This window comes from Episyrphus balteatus, chromosome 1, assembly GCF_945859705.1.
Source record: "Episyrphus balteatus chromosome 1, idEpiBalt1.1, whole genome shotgun sequence".
In the NCBI taxonomy this organism is placed as follows: domain Eukaryota; kingdom Metazoa; phylum Arthropoda; class Insecta; order Diptera; family Syrphidae; genus Episyrphus; species Episyrphus balteatus.
In genome coordinates this window covers 7293871-7309608 of record NC_079134.1, presented here as the reverse complement: position 1 = coordinate 7309608, position 15738 = coordinate 7293871, and the positions used below count along the sequence as shown (strand labels likewise).

Below are 15738 nucleotides of genomic sequence, written 5' to 3'. Positions count from 1 at the left end.
TTACAGAAAAAATAGATATAAAGGTTTAAGTAAGTTTAAGTATCAATATGTCATAAACATAACTTGATTTCCCTTTGGTCAATTCATATTTTTAACTTTGAGAAAAATGTATATTTATTTTAAGAACTGAACAATTTTGTCTGCAAATTTTTTTTGAAAAATTGTCGACCAAGTACCTACAAGGCTATTTGACGTTTTCCTTTTCTTCACTAAGAGCAGATAGGTGCAACATAGAAAAGCCTATTTAGCAATGTGCCGAATTTAGTACTGAGAGTGCTGTGATTTTCATTTTCATTTTTGTGATTTTAATATTCCTTTACGCCACAAAAGACAAAGCTTTTACTCCGGAGTATCTATTCCGGTTTTATTTTTCTTTCCTTTTTTTAAGTTTTTTTACGTATAGAAAAATTTCACACAGTTCAAGAACAAAAAATAAATTCATTTAATAGTGGAGTAAATAAAGATCAAAAATTGGCAATATTAGGGAACCCGGCCGAACAGCTTAGATTTTGATGATCTTTTTTTTTCAAACGTCGGTAATTAAAAATACTTTAAAGTCTATAGATTAAAAATTGCCGGTGTTGCCGTTTTGATTTTTTAAATTTAATTGAAGATTTTTGTGAACAAAAACAAATTTTTTTCAAAAATTTTTCTTAAATTTCATAAATTAATTGATGCCAAAAGATTGTCTAGGAAATTCAAGGAAAAAAAAATATATGGGAGTGAGGGACAATCTTCCATAGTTCAAGCGATAGATGCAATTTTTTCTTGAAAAAAAAAAAAAAAAATTATTGAAAAAATTTTAACATGTCGTTTTTTAAACTTGGTCGTAATATAAAATGTATTTATTTTCAAATTTTTTTGGCCGCATTTATTATGATTTCAAATTATAAAAGGAAATGTCAATATGTATTACGGTTTATGAAAAAAATTAAAAAGTATTTCATTTTCGAAGAACTTTTTTTAATAAAAGTTTTGAAAAAAAATGTAACTTATTTTTTTTTTAAAGTTCAACGTCTAAACATAAAATTATTTTTTATTCATTTAATAACCCTTACTATTGAAAGTTAAATATTTAAATTTAAAGTTCCTATTTACCACAGTCTTTGAGAAAATTATTTATTTCAATGCACAAATTCAGTTTTAATTAAAAAAAATTATTGAAATTGAAGTAATTTTTCATTTTTTTTTTCAAAAGTGTGATATATTTTACCTTTTTTGCTTCGAAATTCAACTGATAATATTTATGGCCAAACATTTTTTTTTTATAAATTCATATTTTATTAGAAAAAGTTTGGAAAAAAGTCATTTTAAATTTTTCTAATAACATTTTTTTTTTTAATTCTGAGGTTGAGGACCATTTTTTCAAAAAGTTTTGAATAAATTTAGTGAATTTAAATTTAAGAGATAAGAATGAGCTTCTGGCTTTTTAAAAACGTATTTTAAAATATTGTAGGTGTTGCCGTTTTTTTTTTGAAACTATTTTTTTGTGTTTGAGGTCAGAATGTTAGAAAATTGCATTTGTCGCTTAAACGATGGAAGATTGTCCCTTACTGCCTTTTATATATTTTCCTTAAATTACCTAGAGAATCTTTTGCTATCATTTGTTTTATGAAATTTAAGCAAACAAAATGGTTTTGTTAAAAAAAAATTAGTTTTAATTTTAAAAAACAATACGGCAACACCGGCAATTTTTAATCTATAGACTTTAAAGAATTTTTAATTACCTACGTTTGAAAAAAAAAAAATCGTCAAAATCAGAGCTGTTCGGCCGGGTTCCCTAATAATTTGCTTTAGTTACTCTACTATAAATTTAATCATTGCAGAAAAAAACTGTATTATACTCCCTAGTTTCATGGAGAAAAACGACATTACTTTCATAATGGCAAGCAACAAACAATGCTGAGAATCTGTATTAATAAAAATTTCGTTGGATATTCTGTCTGCACTGAGCATTGATAAGTTTGATGTCATTTTATTTCAAGAATTTACCTTGCCATTTGACTGCATTGGTTATTTCATCTGTTAGAGAAAAATAAAGAAGGTATCCCGGCTAAGTTAAATCCGTCCCAGTACTCCAACAAATTCCATCACTTTTTTTCGTTAGCAAAATCTTGCATACTATTTCAAAATAGAAATAAAAGGAGAATGGGCATTTTGGACGTTGAGCGGCCATTAATGAAATTGGTATCAAATGAGAGAATTATAACATAGGAAAAACTCGGAAACATAGTCCCATAATTTTAGATTATAATATTAATGGAAGTTCCTTAGGCAGGGTCAATGAATCAAAAGACTTGGGTGTTATTTTCGATGACAAGCTTACTTTTGAATCTCATGTTACTTACATCGTGTCGAAAGCAAACTCTATGCTTGGCTTTCTCAAACGAAATTCGTCGGATTTCAAAGATCCATATACACTTAAAGCTATATATTGTTATATTGTTCGTCCAATTTTGGAATATAATTGTATTATCTGGAACCCAACTTCAAAAAAATTATCAGATAGGATTGAAAAAATTCAGAAAAACTTTTTGAGATATTCTTTGAGAACATTTCAATTGTCTGGACAAACTCATTTGAATTATCAAAGTACATAGATGCTTGTTACTCGGAATGCAAGCTCTTGAGCCGCGGCGTAGAATGTATAGTGCTGTGTTCATCCGTGATATACTTTGTAGTGATATAGATTGTGAGGATCTAATTTCATTCATAAATATCTACGCACCATCTAGACCACTAAGGATAAGGCAATTTATTTTTGAAATACCTCATTCTACTAATTATGGACAGCGGGAACCAATTTCTCACTGTTGTAGATTATTTAATATGTATTATGAAGATCTTGATTTGTTTATGCCTAGGTATCAATTTAAAACCATTCTTTTAAATATGATCCCAAGCCACTTATAAGAATATTTTTGAATTACATAATTATATTTATGTTTTGTTTAATTTACCTTATAATACATAATGTACATTATAATTTTATATTAAATTTAAGCAAAATCTGTGGATGAAATATCGTAAATTTGAAATAAATAAAAAAATAAATAAATTACTATGGACGTTTCGCTGTATTGCATTAAGAACGCAAGATAATCCAGTATTAGTATTGTTAATGCATTGTTCAATGTATGAGGGACAAATTGATTTATATTTTTATTTGGAACATAAAATATGATGCTCTGTCATTTTCCCTGAGTGTGAAGACATAAATCATGAAAATCCGACCAATAGAACTCATAATATAAGATTTTTAAGTCAACCACTTCAAGATTTTGTTCGAAAGTTTTCAAACAATTCAAACTAACAAAACTTTCAAAATAGGCTTGAAACTGTTGTTTTAAATTGCTAATAGTTTGGGTTCTAGTGGTTGGATATTCAAGATAAAGGTATTCAGACTCAGGGAAAATGACAGAGTATCATATTTTGCACTTAAAATACACGATTAAGTTATAACAATGAGATAATCTATATAAAGTGTTAAATGCAAAAATGCATTTTATCCGTTTTTGAAGTACGTCACAAGCATAAAACTTGTGCACAATGTATGTAAACCTTAATTACATAAAAAAATAACAAATCCATTCCTGGCCGCGTAACGTCCACGTTCCATACAAACTTGCCCATTCTCCTTTGTCTGCTTTACATTTTATATCAAGGTAATTGTGAACAAAGTTTTTTTTGTTATATTTTTGAAAAAAAGGAAACAAAAGTGGTTGGCTATCATGGAATAATAAGCGAACCACACAAGTTTGTAAAATAAATTTGCATCTGGAGATGCCAACTTCACTTCAGCATAAGGAATAAAATTGCATAATGAACTTAATTTGAGCGCAAGTGGTGTTATTGCCAAGGAGATATCAATCAATTTTCAATATTTAAACTATAACGGATACTGTGGCGTATGAGTAACATTTTGTAATGGAATGTTATTTTTTTTGGTAAAACAAAAATGGTTATTGGTATTCTTTTAAAAAATTCAAACTTAATTCAAAAATCAAACATAATGATAGGGTAGTGTAAAATTTACCTATCGCGCGACCGGTAACTTTCAAATTTTGTAGTATTTTTTTTTGTAGGTAAACTTTCACAAGATTTATTGGTATTATTTCTTTAGAATCAAAAAATTAAAGCGTACCTGTAATCTGAAATATTCCAATTTTTGAAAAGTTTTATTTGATCAAAAATTGTTATTTTATCAACTAAAACGTTTTAAATTATTAAATTTATTACTTTTCCAAAATAGTAAAGTCCATTTTGAAATAATTTTTCATAAAAATCCTTCAAATTGGCAAAAATTATTAGATTAAAAATATATGTATTTTTACATTTTTCCCTTAAAACTAAAAAAAAAAAATTATTTCGTATTGATTTACTATAACATACTTCAATATTGTATACTTAAGTTTTCAAACTCTAAACGCCTCTTACTATCATTAAATTAACTCTAGAGTACCCTAAACCCAATTAACTCCACACCCTCCTCATGTGATACGCCGCTGCCTTCCAATTCGATCATTTTATTGATTATTTCCAGATGGGGTTATATTATTTTCAGCTGTATGAATAATGAAATAATTTTGATAAACGAGATACATAAAAATAATTTTGTTTTTGTTTTCTGAATCATATAATGAATTTAAAAATAATAAAAGTTCTTTATGTATTAATGCTAAGTAACCTCACTGAGGGTTCCATTGAGCAAAAAACTTAATAAAAAAGCTTGTCCAAATAAGAAATAAACAAACAATGAAAATTTTTGTTATTTGATTTGATTTTGTTTGCTCTTTTGTCGTTTGTCGTTTGAGTACCATATTTTAATTTATGCACTCGTACAAAAATTAAAATTTGAGATTATAAGTTAAACATACTTTGTGGAAAAAGTGGTCTGAAATTCCGTCAGTCTGTATGCATATGAAGCTTTAACAAACAGAATACAGAAGGTTGAGTTCACTTTAAACTTTGAATGAAGCGTTTTTTAGGGAAGGCTGTTACAAGTATTTTTTTGATGACTTGTATTTGGCCTTCAAAAAAAGCATTTCTGCATTCTCGTTACGAAAAAGCTAAACAAAAGATAGGTTTATTTTTGTATTTTTTGGATTCTCAAAAATGTAGGTGAGCCCGTTTTATTCAAATTTTTGGTTTTTTTTATAAGTGTGAATTTATGGCAAAATTAATCCCAATACCAAAACGATTGAAACTTGTTCCTTGCTATGACAGGATTTTTTTTTTTTAAAAACCTTAAAATAATTTTTTTTGTGAAAAAAGACCAATTTTTTTTTCATTGTCTAAGCGTGATCTTTAAACAAGCTTGATTTGATTGTTTTTTAAAGTGGAAGTGGAATTTGTCAGAGAAACAACTTATATAATTTTAAACAGCCATTGTATGGCCTACATAAGTCAAGTTATTTAACTCTTAAGTCAGTGATTAAAAAAGAGGTAATAAACATGTTCACTGTGGTGTATGTGTAACTTTTTCTTTTATAGAAAAATCTTAATGCAAACTGTTATTTTTTGGAGTAGGTAATCAGTCTACCTTTCAAATTGTTCAAATGTCCCTGCAACACTAAAAGGCCACTTTCGAGCGTAAAACTCAGTCGTTCATTTTACTGGTCTAGATTTCTCTAGCCCCTTTTCGAATCGAGTTATTGTTATTTCCAGTTCCAGCTAGATTAATTGCATTGAACGAGAATAAAAAAAATTATTTTTAATGAAAGATTGACCTAGTTTTCAGAATAAGGCATAAATAAGTTCAATTCTTGTTTCGTGGCAATACAATAAATTTCCTACTATAGTAAAACTTAAAAATTTTGCATACTTTATAACAATACTTGCGAATCTTTACCAAAAGCTTATATCTTAGTAATTAAAAAAATACAAGTTAAGCTCACTTGAAAACTTAAATAAAATATCAAAGCCTTAACTTTGTATTTGTTAAAACAAAATATCAAAATAAAGTGTTTAATCAATTTCACACAACCAATACATTTCCTCTAAGATCAACAACTTAAAATTTTACAATGTGTTCCATTCCAAATTATAATATTCTCCACCTCTCCCTTCCCACCCCAACAACCCCTTCAAACTGTTGTTTACATCGGTTACTTTATAGATTTCCAAACAGAGCGCATGCATTATAAAAAAAAATACTCTCTCTCTTGCACATTATTTTACTCTTACCAGACTACCAACATAATATCAACCAACTTAACAATCTTCTCCATCCATAATACCCCCATTGGCCCCATTTGCCATGCCAGCTCAGCTCAGCTCCCCAAAAAAGAATCCACTGTAAACTTTTTTGTGGAACTCAAGTTTATAACATCAAACTCTCTCATATGCTTTCCACCAAAATTCCTTACTCAGTTGAGTTTCCGAAGTTGGTCTAGAAAGGAGAACGGAATAATAATAAAAAAAAAAATTGTCAAGCGGTGCGTTTCCATCCAGATACAGTGTTAGTTGTTAACAATACAAAAAAAAAAAATACAAAAAGAAGAAAGTGAATTAACAGTAATTCTCTTTTTTATGTATAAAAAAAGCTGTACTTAATTAAATCAATAAAATAAATATAAAAAAATTCTTAAAAATAAAAACAGGATTATATTTCAAAAATCCTAAATTCTGAAATTTATGAAATCCCAAAAAAAGGAAAGAAAAAAATGTTGGTTACGAAAAATATCCGGCGTGGTTAACGTTAACTGATTTATAAATGTTATGACACAAGAGAGAGAGAGAGAAAAAGAACGTTTGCTATAGCTATAATAATTATCTCTAATTAAAATCTACACAAAAGGATACACATGTACTTATACAATACACACATCTATAATAATATCCACCTTTTAATGCATACATACTATACTCTTGTCGACCTACCTACATGCTCTTAGTTCGACTACATACATATAAATGAGTGTTAGAAAAGTGGGGGTGTAGTTTTTGAATAGAAACGGAAATTGTTGTTGTTTTGTCCAATATTTTATTTTTTGCTCTGAATTTTTGAAAACATATTTCCGTGAGCTTTGAATATTGTATTTATGATGATAAAGAGGATCTAAGAAAAAAGTGAGTGTCCTGCAACATCTGTTTTTGTTTTTTTTTTTTTTTTGAAATTAAATTTGGCCATTTTCTCTTCCCGAACGTCAAAAAAGAATTTCGTCCTTTATTTGTGAAAAGGCGAAAAGCATAACAAATAAACTGGACCTACTTCCCCCAAAAAACGTTAAGAAAAAAAAAAAAAAAAATACAATATCATCCCCAAACACAAAACAAATCAAGGATAACATTATTTTTGACCCAACTCTGACTCCGTGTGTCCCCGTGTTGTTGTGAAAGCCGCCCGAAATTTCGTGTTCGGTATATTCGCATTCGTATATTCGTATTCCTCTGCCATCTACACTTGGCTAAACGGGACAATTGGATTGATTTTCTTGAAGAATAGCTAAAGAATAGGACCGAAGAGGAAGAAGAAGAAGAATCACGAGAAGAAATTAGGAAGTGGGTTGTCGTTGTATTGTGTGTTTGTGTGTTATCCTTCAAAAAAAAGGACTAGAAGCTGTTGGTACTGTTTCAGCTCCTGCCTCTCTCAGGATTCGATTATGGCAAAGGTAATTGATTTTTTTTTTCTTTTTTTTTATTTTCGTTTATAGACTCGGGGCGGATATTTATTTTTGTTATTTTTATGGTCGTCCTTTAAGTGTACGTGAAACGTGGTGGGTGGTGGAAAAAAAAACTCTGGATATGACTGTGAACTTGCTGGTATAAATTTGAGATTGATATTGTGAAGGAATTTTGGGGACATCTGTTTTTTCGTTTCATTAATTTTGATTTTTCTTTTTTATTTTCCAAGAGAGAGGTGATTGAATTTGTAAGAATAATTAATTCAAAAGCATTAAAGAGGCGTTAAATGAAAAAACAGCCCTTAATTACCGTTGAGAGTTTCCTGGAAAATGAAAAAAAAGGACATCCACACAAAATAAAATATGGGGGTAAACCAGAAAGAAAATGACGAACAGAAAAAATAAATATGAGAAAAATCCTTCATCAGAGTTATCCAACCGGCACAGAGGCTATGAGTCATTTTTGTAAATGGAAAATCAACTTGAGAGTGCACTTTTTGGTGCTTGATATTTTTTTTTCTTTTTTTTTTTTAAGGATGGGTGGGGTTTTGTGAAATTTTTCTTCTTTAGGGTTTTTCCTTTTTGGTTATGCGTCAACCAACGAGACTGGAGAGTACCTATCTGCCGGTTTTTTTTTTATGGAAAAACAAGTGGAAGAAGATAGTTTTTTAAGCTCACAAACAGAGGGTGGATTTGAAGAGGGTTGGGGGAGGGAGGTGATGTGAAGGTGGAGGTAAACATCACTATCGTAGGGTTTTTCTCTTGACTGCTGTAGAAATATAATTCAGCAAAAATGTCCTTTAGAGTGAAGAATTGCAATAAAAAAAAAAAAAAACAAATGTTGAAGTTTGGCTGACAAGTGAATGATATGTAATACATTTGTGGTGCAAAGTGGTATATATGAATAAATGTAATAGTATGGGGAACATTAAGTTATTACAGCATTAATGGATTAAAAGATTTAAAAGTATAAAAACGTTTAGGTTTTTTCTATGATATAATTTCAAGTTAAGAAAGTAGGTAGGTACCTACCTATTAAGGGCACACTTTTAGGAAACTATACCAATAGCTTTCAATGTTAGTTCAGTAGAATAGGTACCTTCTTAAATTAAAAATGGAATAGGTACACTTACGTGTCTCGAATATATTTACTAAAGGGTACGACAGGATCTAACTGATGAGTCCACAAGACAATGGAGTAGGTAAAGGTCACTTTGAACAGTGTAATTGAATTATATGAACATATGTAAGTGATTTATACGAATTTCGGTACAGCACTTAGGCCCAATTTATTGACTCTCCATTAAACTTAAATCTCCATTAAAAATGGGAATTTTAAATTTAAAAACAAAATTCGTTTAATTCAGTCTCTTTTAAGGATTTTTTTGAAGTTTCACATCAATAATTAATTGAGCATTAAATTTTAAAGCCCTTTTAGTTAAAACGCCAAATTCGACCTTTTAAGAGGGATTTTTAGAGCAAATTGAGGTTTAAAACAGGATTTCTATTTATTCACTCTCCATTAGAGTCAAATGTCATTTCTTTATTGTTTAATTTTATTAATTTATTTGAAAAACGTCAAGAATTATTAAAACATATTAAAACAACAAAACAATTATGAATAAAGTCCAGACGCGAATTTTTTGTAGGTACATATGTATGTATGTAAATGTATTTATTCCATAAATAAGTAATGCATATATAAAATGACTGCAACTCATCAGAAATTCTTTCATTGATATTTTAGAGGGGAGAGACAACACTTCATTTTAGATTTTTAATAGAAGAAAATTCTAAGAAAATGCATTTCTTAGCTCAGAAAGGCACATATAGAACTAGATCTCCTAGATTTATCTTCTCCACTTAAAAACAAAAAACTACTAGTGAAACCAATCAGGGTTGAGGTGCTGCATTATATAATCATCTCAGAACATTTCAGAACACTTTTGTATATCGCGACTCTTGTCTGTGGGAATTTGTCTTGTGTTTTCAGCTCCAAAAAAATACGCGCCTTAGTTTTTATGTTTTTTCATATATTGTTTTTAATTAAAATCTTCAAATTTTCAAATTCAAAAAAATTTGATTTGACAAATGTCTGCTTTTGACAGTTTTATTTTTCAAAAACTAAAAAATCCCTAGGATATTTTTAATGGAGTTTTAAATTTAAAGTTTCCATTAAAAGTAAAGACTTTAACTAAAGTAGAGTGAATTAAATGAATTTTTTAATGATGTATACTTAAAGGCGTCAATAGTTAACAACGCTGTTAACTAAAACGATAAATTTCAAAATTTAATGGAGGCTCAATAAATTGGCCCTTAGGCCCAATTTATTGACTCTCCATTAAACTTAAATCGCCATTAAAAATGGGAATTTTTAAATTAAAAACAAAATTCGTTTAATTCAGTCTCTGTTAAGGATTTTTTTGAAGTTTGACATCATTAACTAATTGAGCATTAAATTTAAAAGTCTTTTTAGTTAAAAAGCCAAAATCGACCTTTTAAGAGGGATTTTTAGAGCAAATGGAGGTTTAAAAAAGGATTTCTATTTATTCACTCTCCGTTAGCGACAGATGTCATTTCATATAATATTATTTGATTATTATTTTTTTTGAAAAAAAATTGTTCGTGAAATAAGCTAAGAAATCATTAAAACAAAAACAAAAATTATGTATTAATGTATAACAGTCCAGAATAGAATATTTTTGTAGGGACATAGGTATTTATTCATAGGTATTTCTTCCATAAATAAGTTTCAATTTAAAATGCCTACGGCCAGAAATTTTGTTCTATGTGTATGACGTATGAGGGTTAAATAGACAACACTTCATTTAAGATTTTTCTCATCTACTTCGCCGAGTGCATAAGAAGCACATATAGTAATAAATCTACCAGAAACTAGATAATTTTCTCCACTTTAAAAGAATCACGAGGTAAAACTAATCAGGGTTGAGATGCTGCATAATGTAATCATCCCAAAACATTGCAATTGTAACAGTCTTTGGTTACCACTGATGGTATATCGTTACTCTCGTCTGTGTGCTTTCGCCTGGCGTTTTACGGCTCCAAAATACTTACGGGCCATAGCTCTTATGTTTTTTGTATTGTTTTTCCTTCCCTCAAATCTTCAAATTTAAAAAGATTTGATTTGACAAATTTCTGCTTTTGACAGTTTTATTTTTCAAAAACTAAAAAATCCCTAGGATATTTTTAATGGAGTTTTAAATTTTAAGTTTCCATTTAAAAGAAAAGACTTTAACTAAAGTAGAGTGAATTAAATGAATTTTTAATGACGTATACTTAAAGGCGTCAATAGTTTAACGACGCTGTTAACTAAAACGATAAATTTCAAAATTTAATGGAGGCTCAATAAATTGGCCCTTAGTGTTGGAAAATAATTAAAAAAAAAAACAAAAAAACTAGGTAGATATGTACATTTTTTCAATTTTTTAAAACTTTTTGAAAAACTATAACGTCAGACTAGAAAATTAAGTAATTTTTTTTACAGATTTTTTCTAGATTAAAATTTAACAAAATAGAAAGTTCTTATCTAGGAACCTGTTTGGTTTTCCAAAATTTTCCAAAAATGGTGGAAACTTACTTTGAATTTGAACTTAGTTTTAAAACTTTCTGGTTTTGAAAAAAAATGTTTAATTTCGCTTGAAAATCTTTATTATTTTTTTAAATGTAAAACATTTTACTTGAAATGTAAATATTTAATTATTTAAGAACTATTAAAGTTCTAATTATGTAAGAACTTAAACAAAATCTAAGTACAAAAATAGATTAAATTCCAAACGTCTCAGCTATCACAGTAAAAATCCTAAATCTATTATCTCAAAATTGCAAGTGATTTTAAAAACCAGAATTAGAACCATTTATACTTTTCAACAACTTTTTTTTGCATCTAACCGTTTTCCCGGAATTTTCTTTAATTTTTTGGCATAAGAAAAAAGATTTTTAACGATAGCATTATTGAAGTGCTTTATCCATTTTTCCTTTGAGTAGGAAACTCTAATGACTAAAATTTACTTTAAAAAAAAACACAATAATTAATGGAAAACTTCATTCCTGGTCCAAAAATGCTGTTTTGTTTTTTCTTGATGCTTAATTTAATCTTTTGCTGCGTCATGATAAGTCATTTAATTAAAACATTTATACGAGAGATAGATAAAAAGAGCGAACAAAGATCAACTATTAGGTAGACAACAGCGGCAGACAACTTTTTTAATGATTACAAAGTTAAAAAATTAACGGTCACTGTGGCGTATGTGGAACATTTTTTTCTATGGATTTTTTTTTTCATTGAGATGATGCATCGTTGTAATAAAACGAGTTGAGCGCTTATGATTAATCACTAAGCTTGTAAATAAATATATTTTATGGTCATTACAAAATTTGCGTATGAAATGCTCAATAGCCAAAAGCCCAAAATAGAAATACATATTTGTTTCTCTTTCAAATAATGTATTTCGAATGGGGAAGGAATAATATAATCCTAGAATCTGCGTTAAGGAAAAAACTAAAACAAAAAATATAGGTTTTTTTTTAAAGATTTTTATCTCTAAAACCTCTTTAATTATTTTCTTTATATCAATCATTCTTGAAAAAAATCAACACGAATTTTGTTCCAATATGAAAAACAGACAAAATAGACTAAAAGTGAAATAGTCAGTATGTCCGCCCGTTTTCTCAAGGAAAGACTTATTTTATTTTTTCAAAGTGAACTTTGTTATAAAAAGTTAACAAAAATATTTTGTTTGGCCTGATTTTCATCTGAAAATAGGAAAATAGGTACACCTTCCAATGATATTTCAACTAAAGTCCATAATTACTATAGAGTACCTTAAAACTGAAGTTTAAAAAACGTTGTGACTTGACTTGAAAAAAATATTGTACCTTTGCAAGTTTTTTGGTGACACTATATTATGCAAGAAATTTTCTTTCAAAAATTTAAGAGACTTTTCATTTTTGTGCATTGTGCAAAAGTTTTATCTTTGTGGCGTACTTACATACATAATGCATGCATGTATACTTTATTTTGTTGGTAATTTTTATTAATAAAAGTCTATATTTTGAATTCCTGCCATATTTGGATAGGATGCTGATTAAAAATAATAAAAACAGAATTCGTAAATGTTCCGGGAAATGACGTTTTGACCATAATATAATTTTTGAATTTTTTATCTCACAATGTAGGTTTTGATTTTTGATCATAATATCACCAAAAAATAGTATTTCAATCTAAATCTATCTCATAACAAGCGTTCCCAGAATGACGGTTGAAAAATGAATCTGAAGCTCACTTATAAATGAAATTAATTTTTTTCTTCACAAAAGGAATACATTTCTAAGTGCATTCCAATAAGTATAGAGAAAAAAATACTTTAATATAATGTTGTTTTAATTAAAAAAAAATTTCAAAAGCTCGAATTTTTGCATCACCATGATAGTTACTTTTGAGACACAAATTGAAGTTCACACAAAAGTGGTAGGGCATTCTTGAAAGATTGTGTAAAATGCCTGTACATTTAGCATTTGTTAACAACCTTTTAAGGAAAAATGAACAAAAAGGTTAAAAATAGACAAAACGAAAAGTCGACTCATGAATTTATAAAATTTAACCCAAAAACTTTTCTTCTATAATATAGTCAAAAAGTCAACGAAAAAACTCATTCAAATAACACGTACAATATTCATACAAAGGTATCCTTATAATTCCAAACTACACATTTTCTTTTCATCATAAAATCCTTAAAAACTTTCAACTTCTGTTCAAACAACCTTCAAAGTTAAGTTAACTCTCATATGAGTATCTACTCGTATAAGTAAAATATCAACCATCTGACGTTCACTAATAACCAAAACACATTTTCAATTCAATTTCAATATCAACAACATGACGACGTCGACGACGACACACAGTCGTCTTTATTATGATCTCGCGAAGTATACTCGTTTACCTATTGAATTTAATCCGAAAAATGAATATCATCGTCACTCTACTTACTATACATGTACAAAGTAAGGTGTATAATGCAACCAAAAACAGCAGCAGTATTCAAGTAGAATTTAGAATAGAATTACACAGTGCTGTATGGAGGGTTTGCTTTTAAAGATTGTTTAAAGAAACAAGGCCGGAAATTTATTTCAACACCATCATGGCTAGAAATATAAAAACAAAGTGAACTGTAGGCAAGGTACTCAATTCAAAAAAATGAATTTTTTTCGGAACGAAGGTCTTCCATTAATTCAGTATAGGTAGAACTTTCGTTAAAAAATTGTGAAAAGGGATTAATGACCTGCTAAGCAAATGCTTTTAATACTCACTCTCACAAAAAATTAAATTTAAAAATGTTTATAAAATTTTTGCATTTTCTTCTCATAGTTCACACTCACTAAAAATATGGAATAATTGTTTGTTTCAGAAACAACATAAGCCAAGTTTTCCCAATTTTTTTTTGGAAATTTCTCATTTTTGTATAGTTATTCATATTCTGAACAGAAATATGAATAGAAAGTATATCAGACCCCTCAAAATACGAAAACTGAGAGTAGAGGGTTCAAAATGTACCTATAGAAAGATTTCACGCGGTGGCAGCATCTTTGGCTGCTAGACAAATGACCTTTTACCAGTTTTAAATTGTCTTGGCAGCAATCTTGAAACGCACGCCTTTAAGTTATACCTGCTGCTTTTTTAAACAAAACTTTTACCAAAAAAATTCCAGCGACTTTAAAAGCTTAAAAAGCCGTTGAGACTTAAAAAGAGGTTAACATTTTACAGATTTTTAAATGCATCAGAAGTTAATGCTCATGGACTTATGCCTACCAAGAGATTTGACTTGAAAATGCAAAGTCCGTTCTTAGTCGGATCTCCCTTACAAAAAGCTTCGTAGGTTTAAAAAGAATGTTCCCAACTAAATTTTGTCCAAGAGGTCCTAAAAGTTATCGGTTAGGAACTCAGAGGTCTTTCTTTCTGTTCTTTTTCAAGACACTGCCTGGTTAGAAGGTCCTAAATAGTTCCAAAAAGATGCCTTTCGTTAGGATATTTGCCGGAAATATCTGAGATTCTTTTAAGATTCTGAGAAATCTTTCCTTAAAGTTTATTTTCAATGTGTCTAAGAAATCATTCCTAGATAACTTTTATTGAAGTTTCTGTTTAAGGATTTTCCAAGATATGTGTTCTTCTGACAGTATATTAGAGCTATCAAATCGTTATCAAGGCGCTAAAAACCTCCAAACCTCCTTTGATTCTTCCCTGTTCTCTGTATTCCAGAAGTTCATAGAGCCAAGTAAACAATCTATCAGGACATCATTAATATGTAAACGCACTCTCGTGAAATTTTCGGAAAAAGCACATATATTTTCGGCACCGTTCGCATACCTTAAATCCATCTGATAGCTTAAAAACATAGCAGTCAAGTGCATAATACTCTCTTCTATGTATATGTACCTTCATGGACTTGAGTGCGAGCATATAGCTACCCTACCTTTACTTCATTTCGTTGGTGTTCAATTAAGAAGCTCACGAACATAACACGTGATACAAAAACTACTCCTATATAGTACTGGGATGTTCTCTGTGAAATGCCATTGAAACGGAACTTTAGCGTAAGACAAATATTTGCATTTTACTTTTGAGGACGTTTGTTTAAACAACCAACGACGATGTTGGAAAGAATGAAAGAGATGAAGTTGCATAGTTATACCTATTCTCCATCGTAAATGCAAGTTTAGCAGGCAAGCAAGCAGACAGGTTTGGCACAGGAAAGATGACAGGAAGAAGCACATAACTCATTAAACTTTGAAAAACGTAGGTAGAACTTGGAGTATAGAGCTCCAGCATCCGCAGCTTAGTAAACTCTTTCGTTCGTGTCTTTTGTTAAAAGAAAGAGAGAGAGAGTATAAGTAGAGAAAAAAACTAATGGAACAAGAACAATAGAACTGTCGGTCGTAGTGTGGTTGAATGTTTTGTTTATAAAGATGTCCTCCTTCCAGTAGCGATTTTATGGCGCATGTAAGAGGGTTTGACAATTATTATTGTGTATAGACGCGAGACTAAAGCTTTATTATGTTTACTAAAGTTTTTTACAATATACTGAACATCAATACCAGT

The 15738-nt window shown here is 29.2% G+C and overlaps 1 protein-coding gene across 1 annotated transcript in view; it reads left to right on the top strand.

Moving 5' to 3' along the window:
- Positions 1-7222: 7222 nt before the first annotated feature.
- LOC129905555 (mucin-12) overlaps positions 7223-15738 on the top strand; it is a 312257-nt gene continuing 303741 nt past the window's right edge. The window contains exon 1 of the mRNA XM_055981045.1: positions 7223-7613. Coding sequence (XP_055837020.1) covers positions 7605-7613 — 9 coding nt within the window. The 5' untranslated portion in view covers positions 7223-7604. The remainder of the gene's footprint in view (positions 7614-15738) is intronic.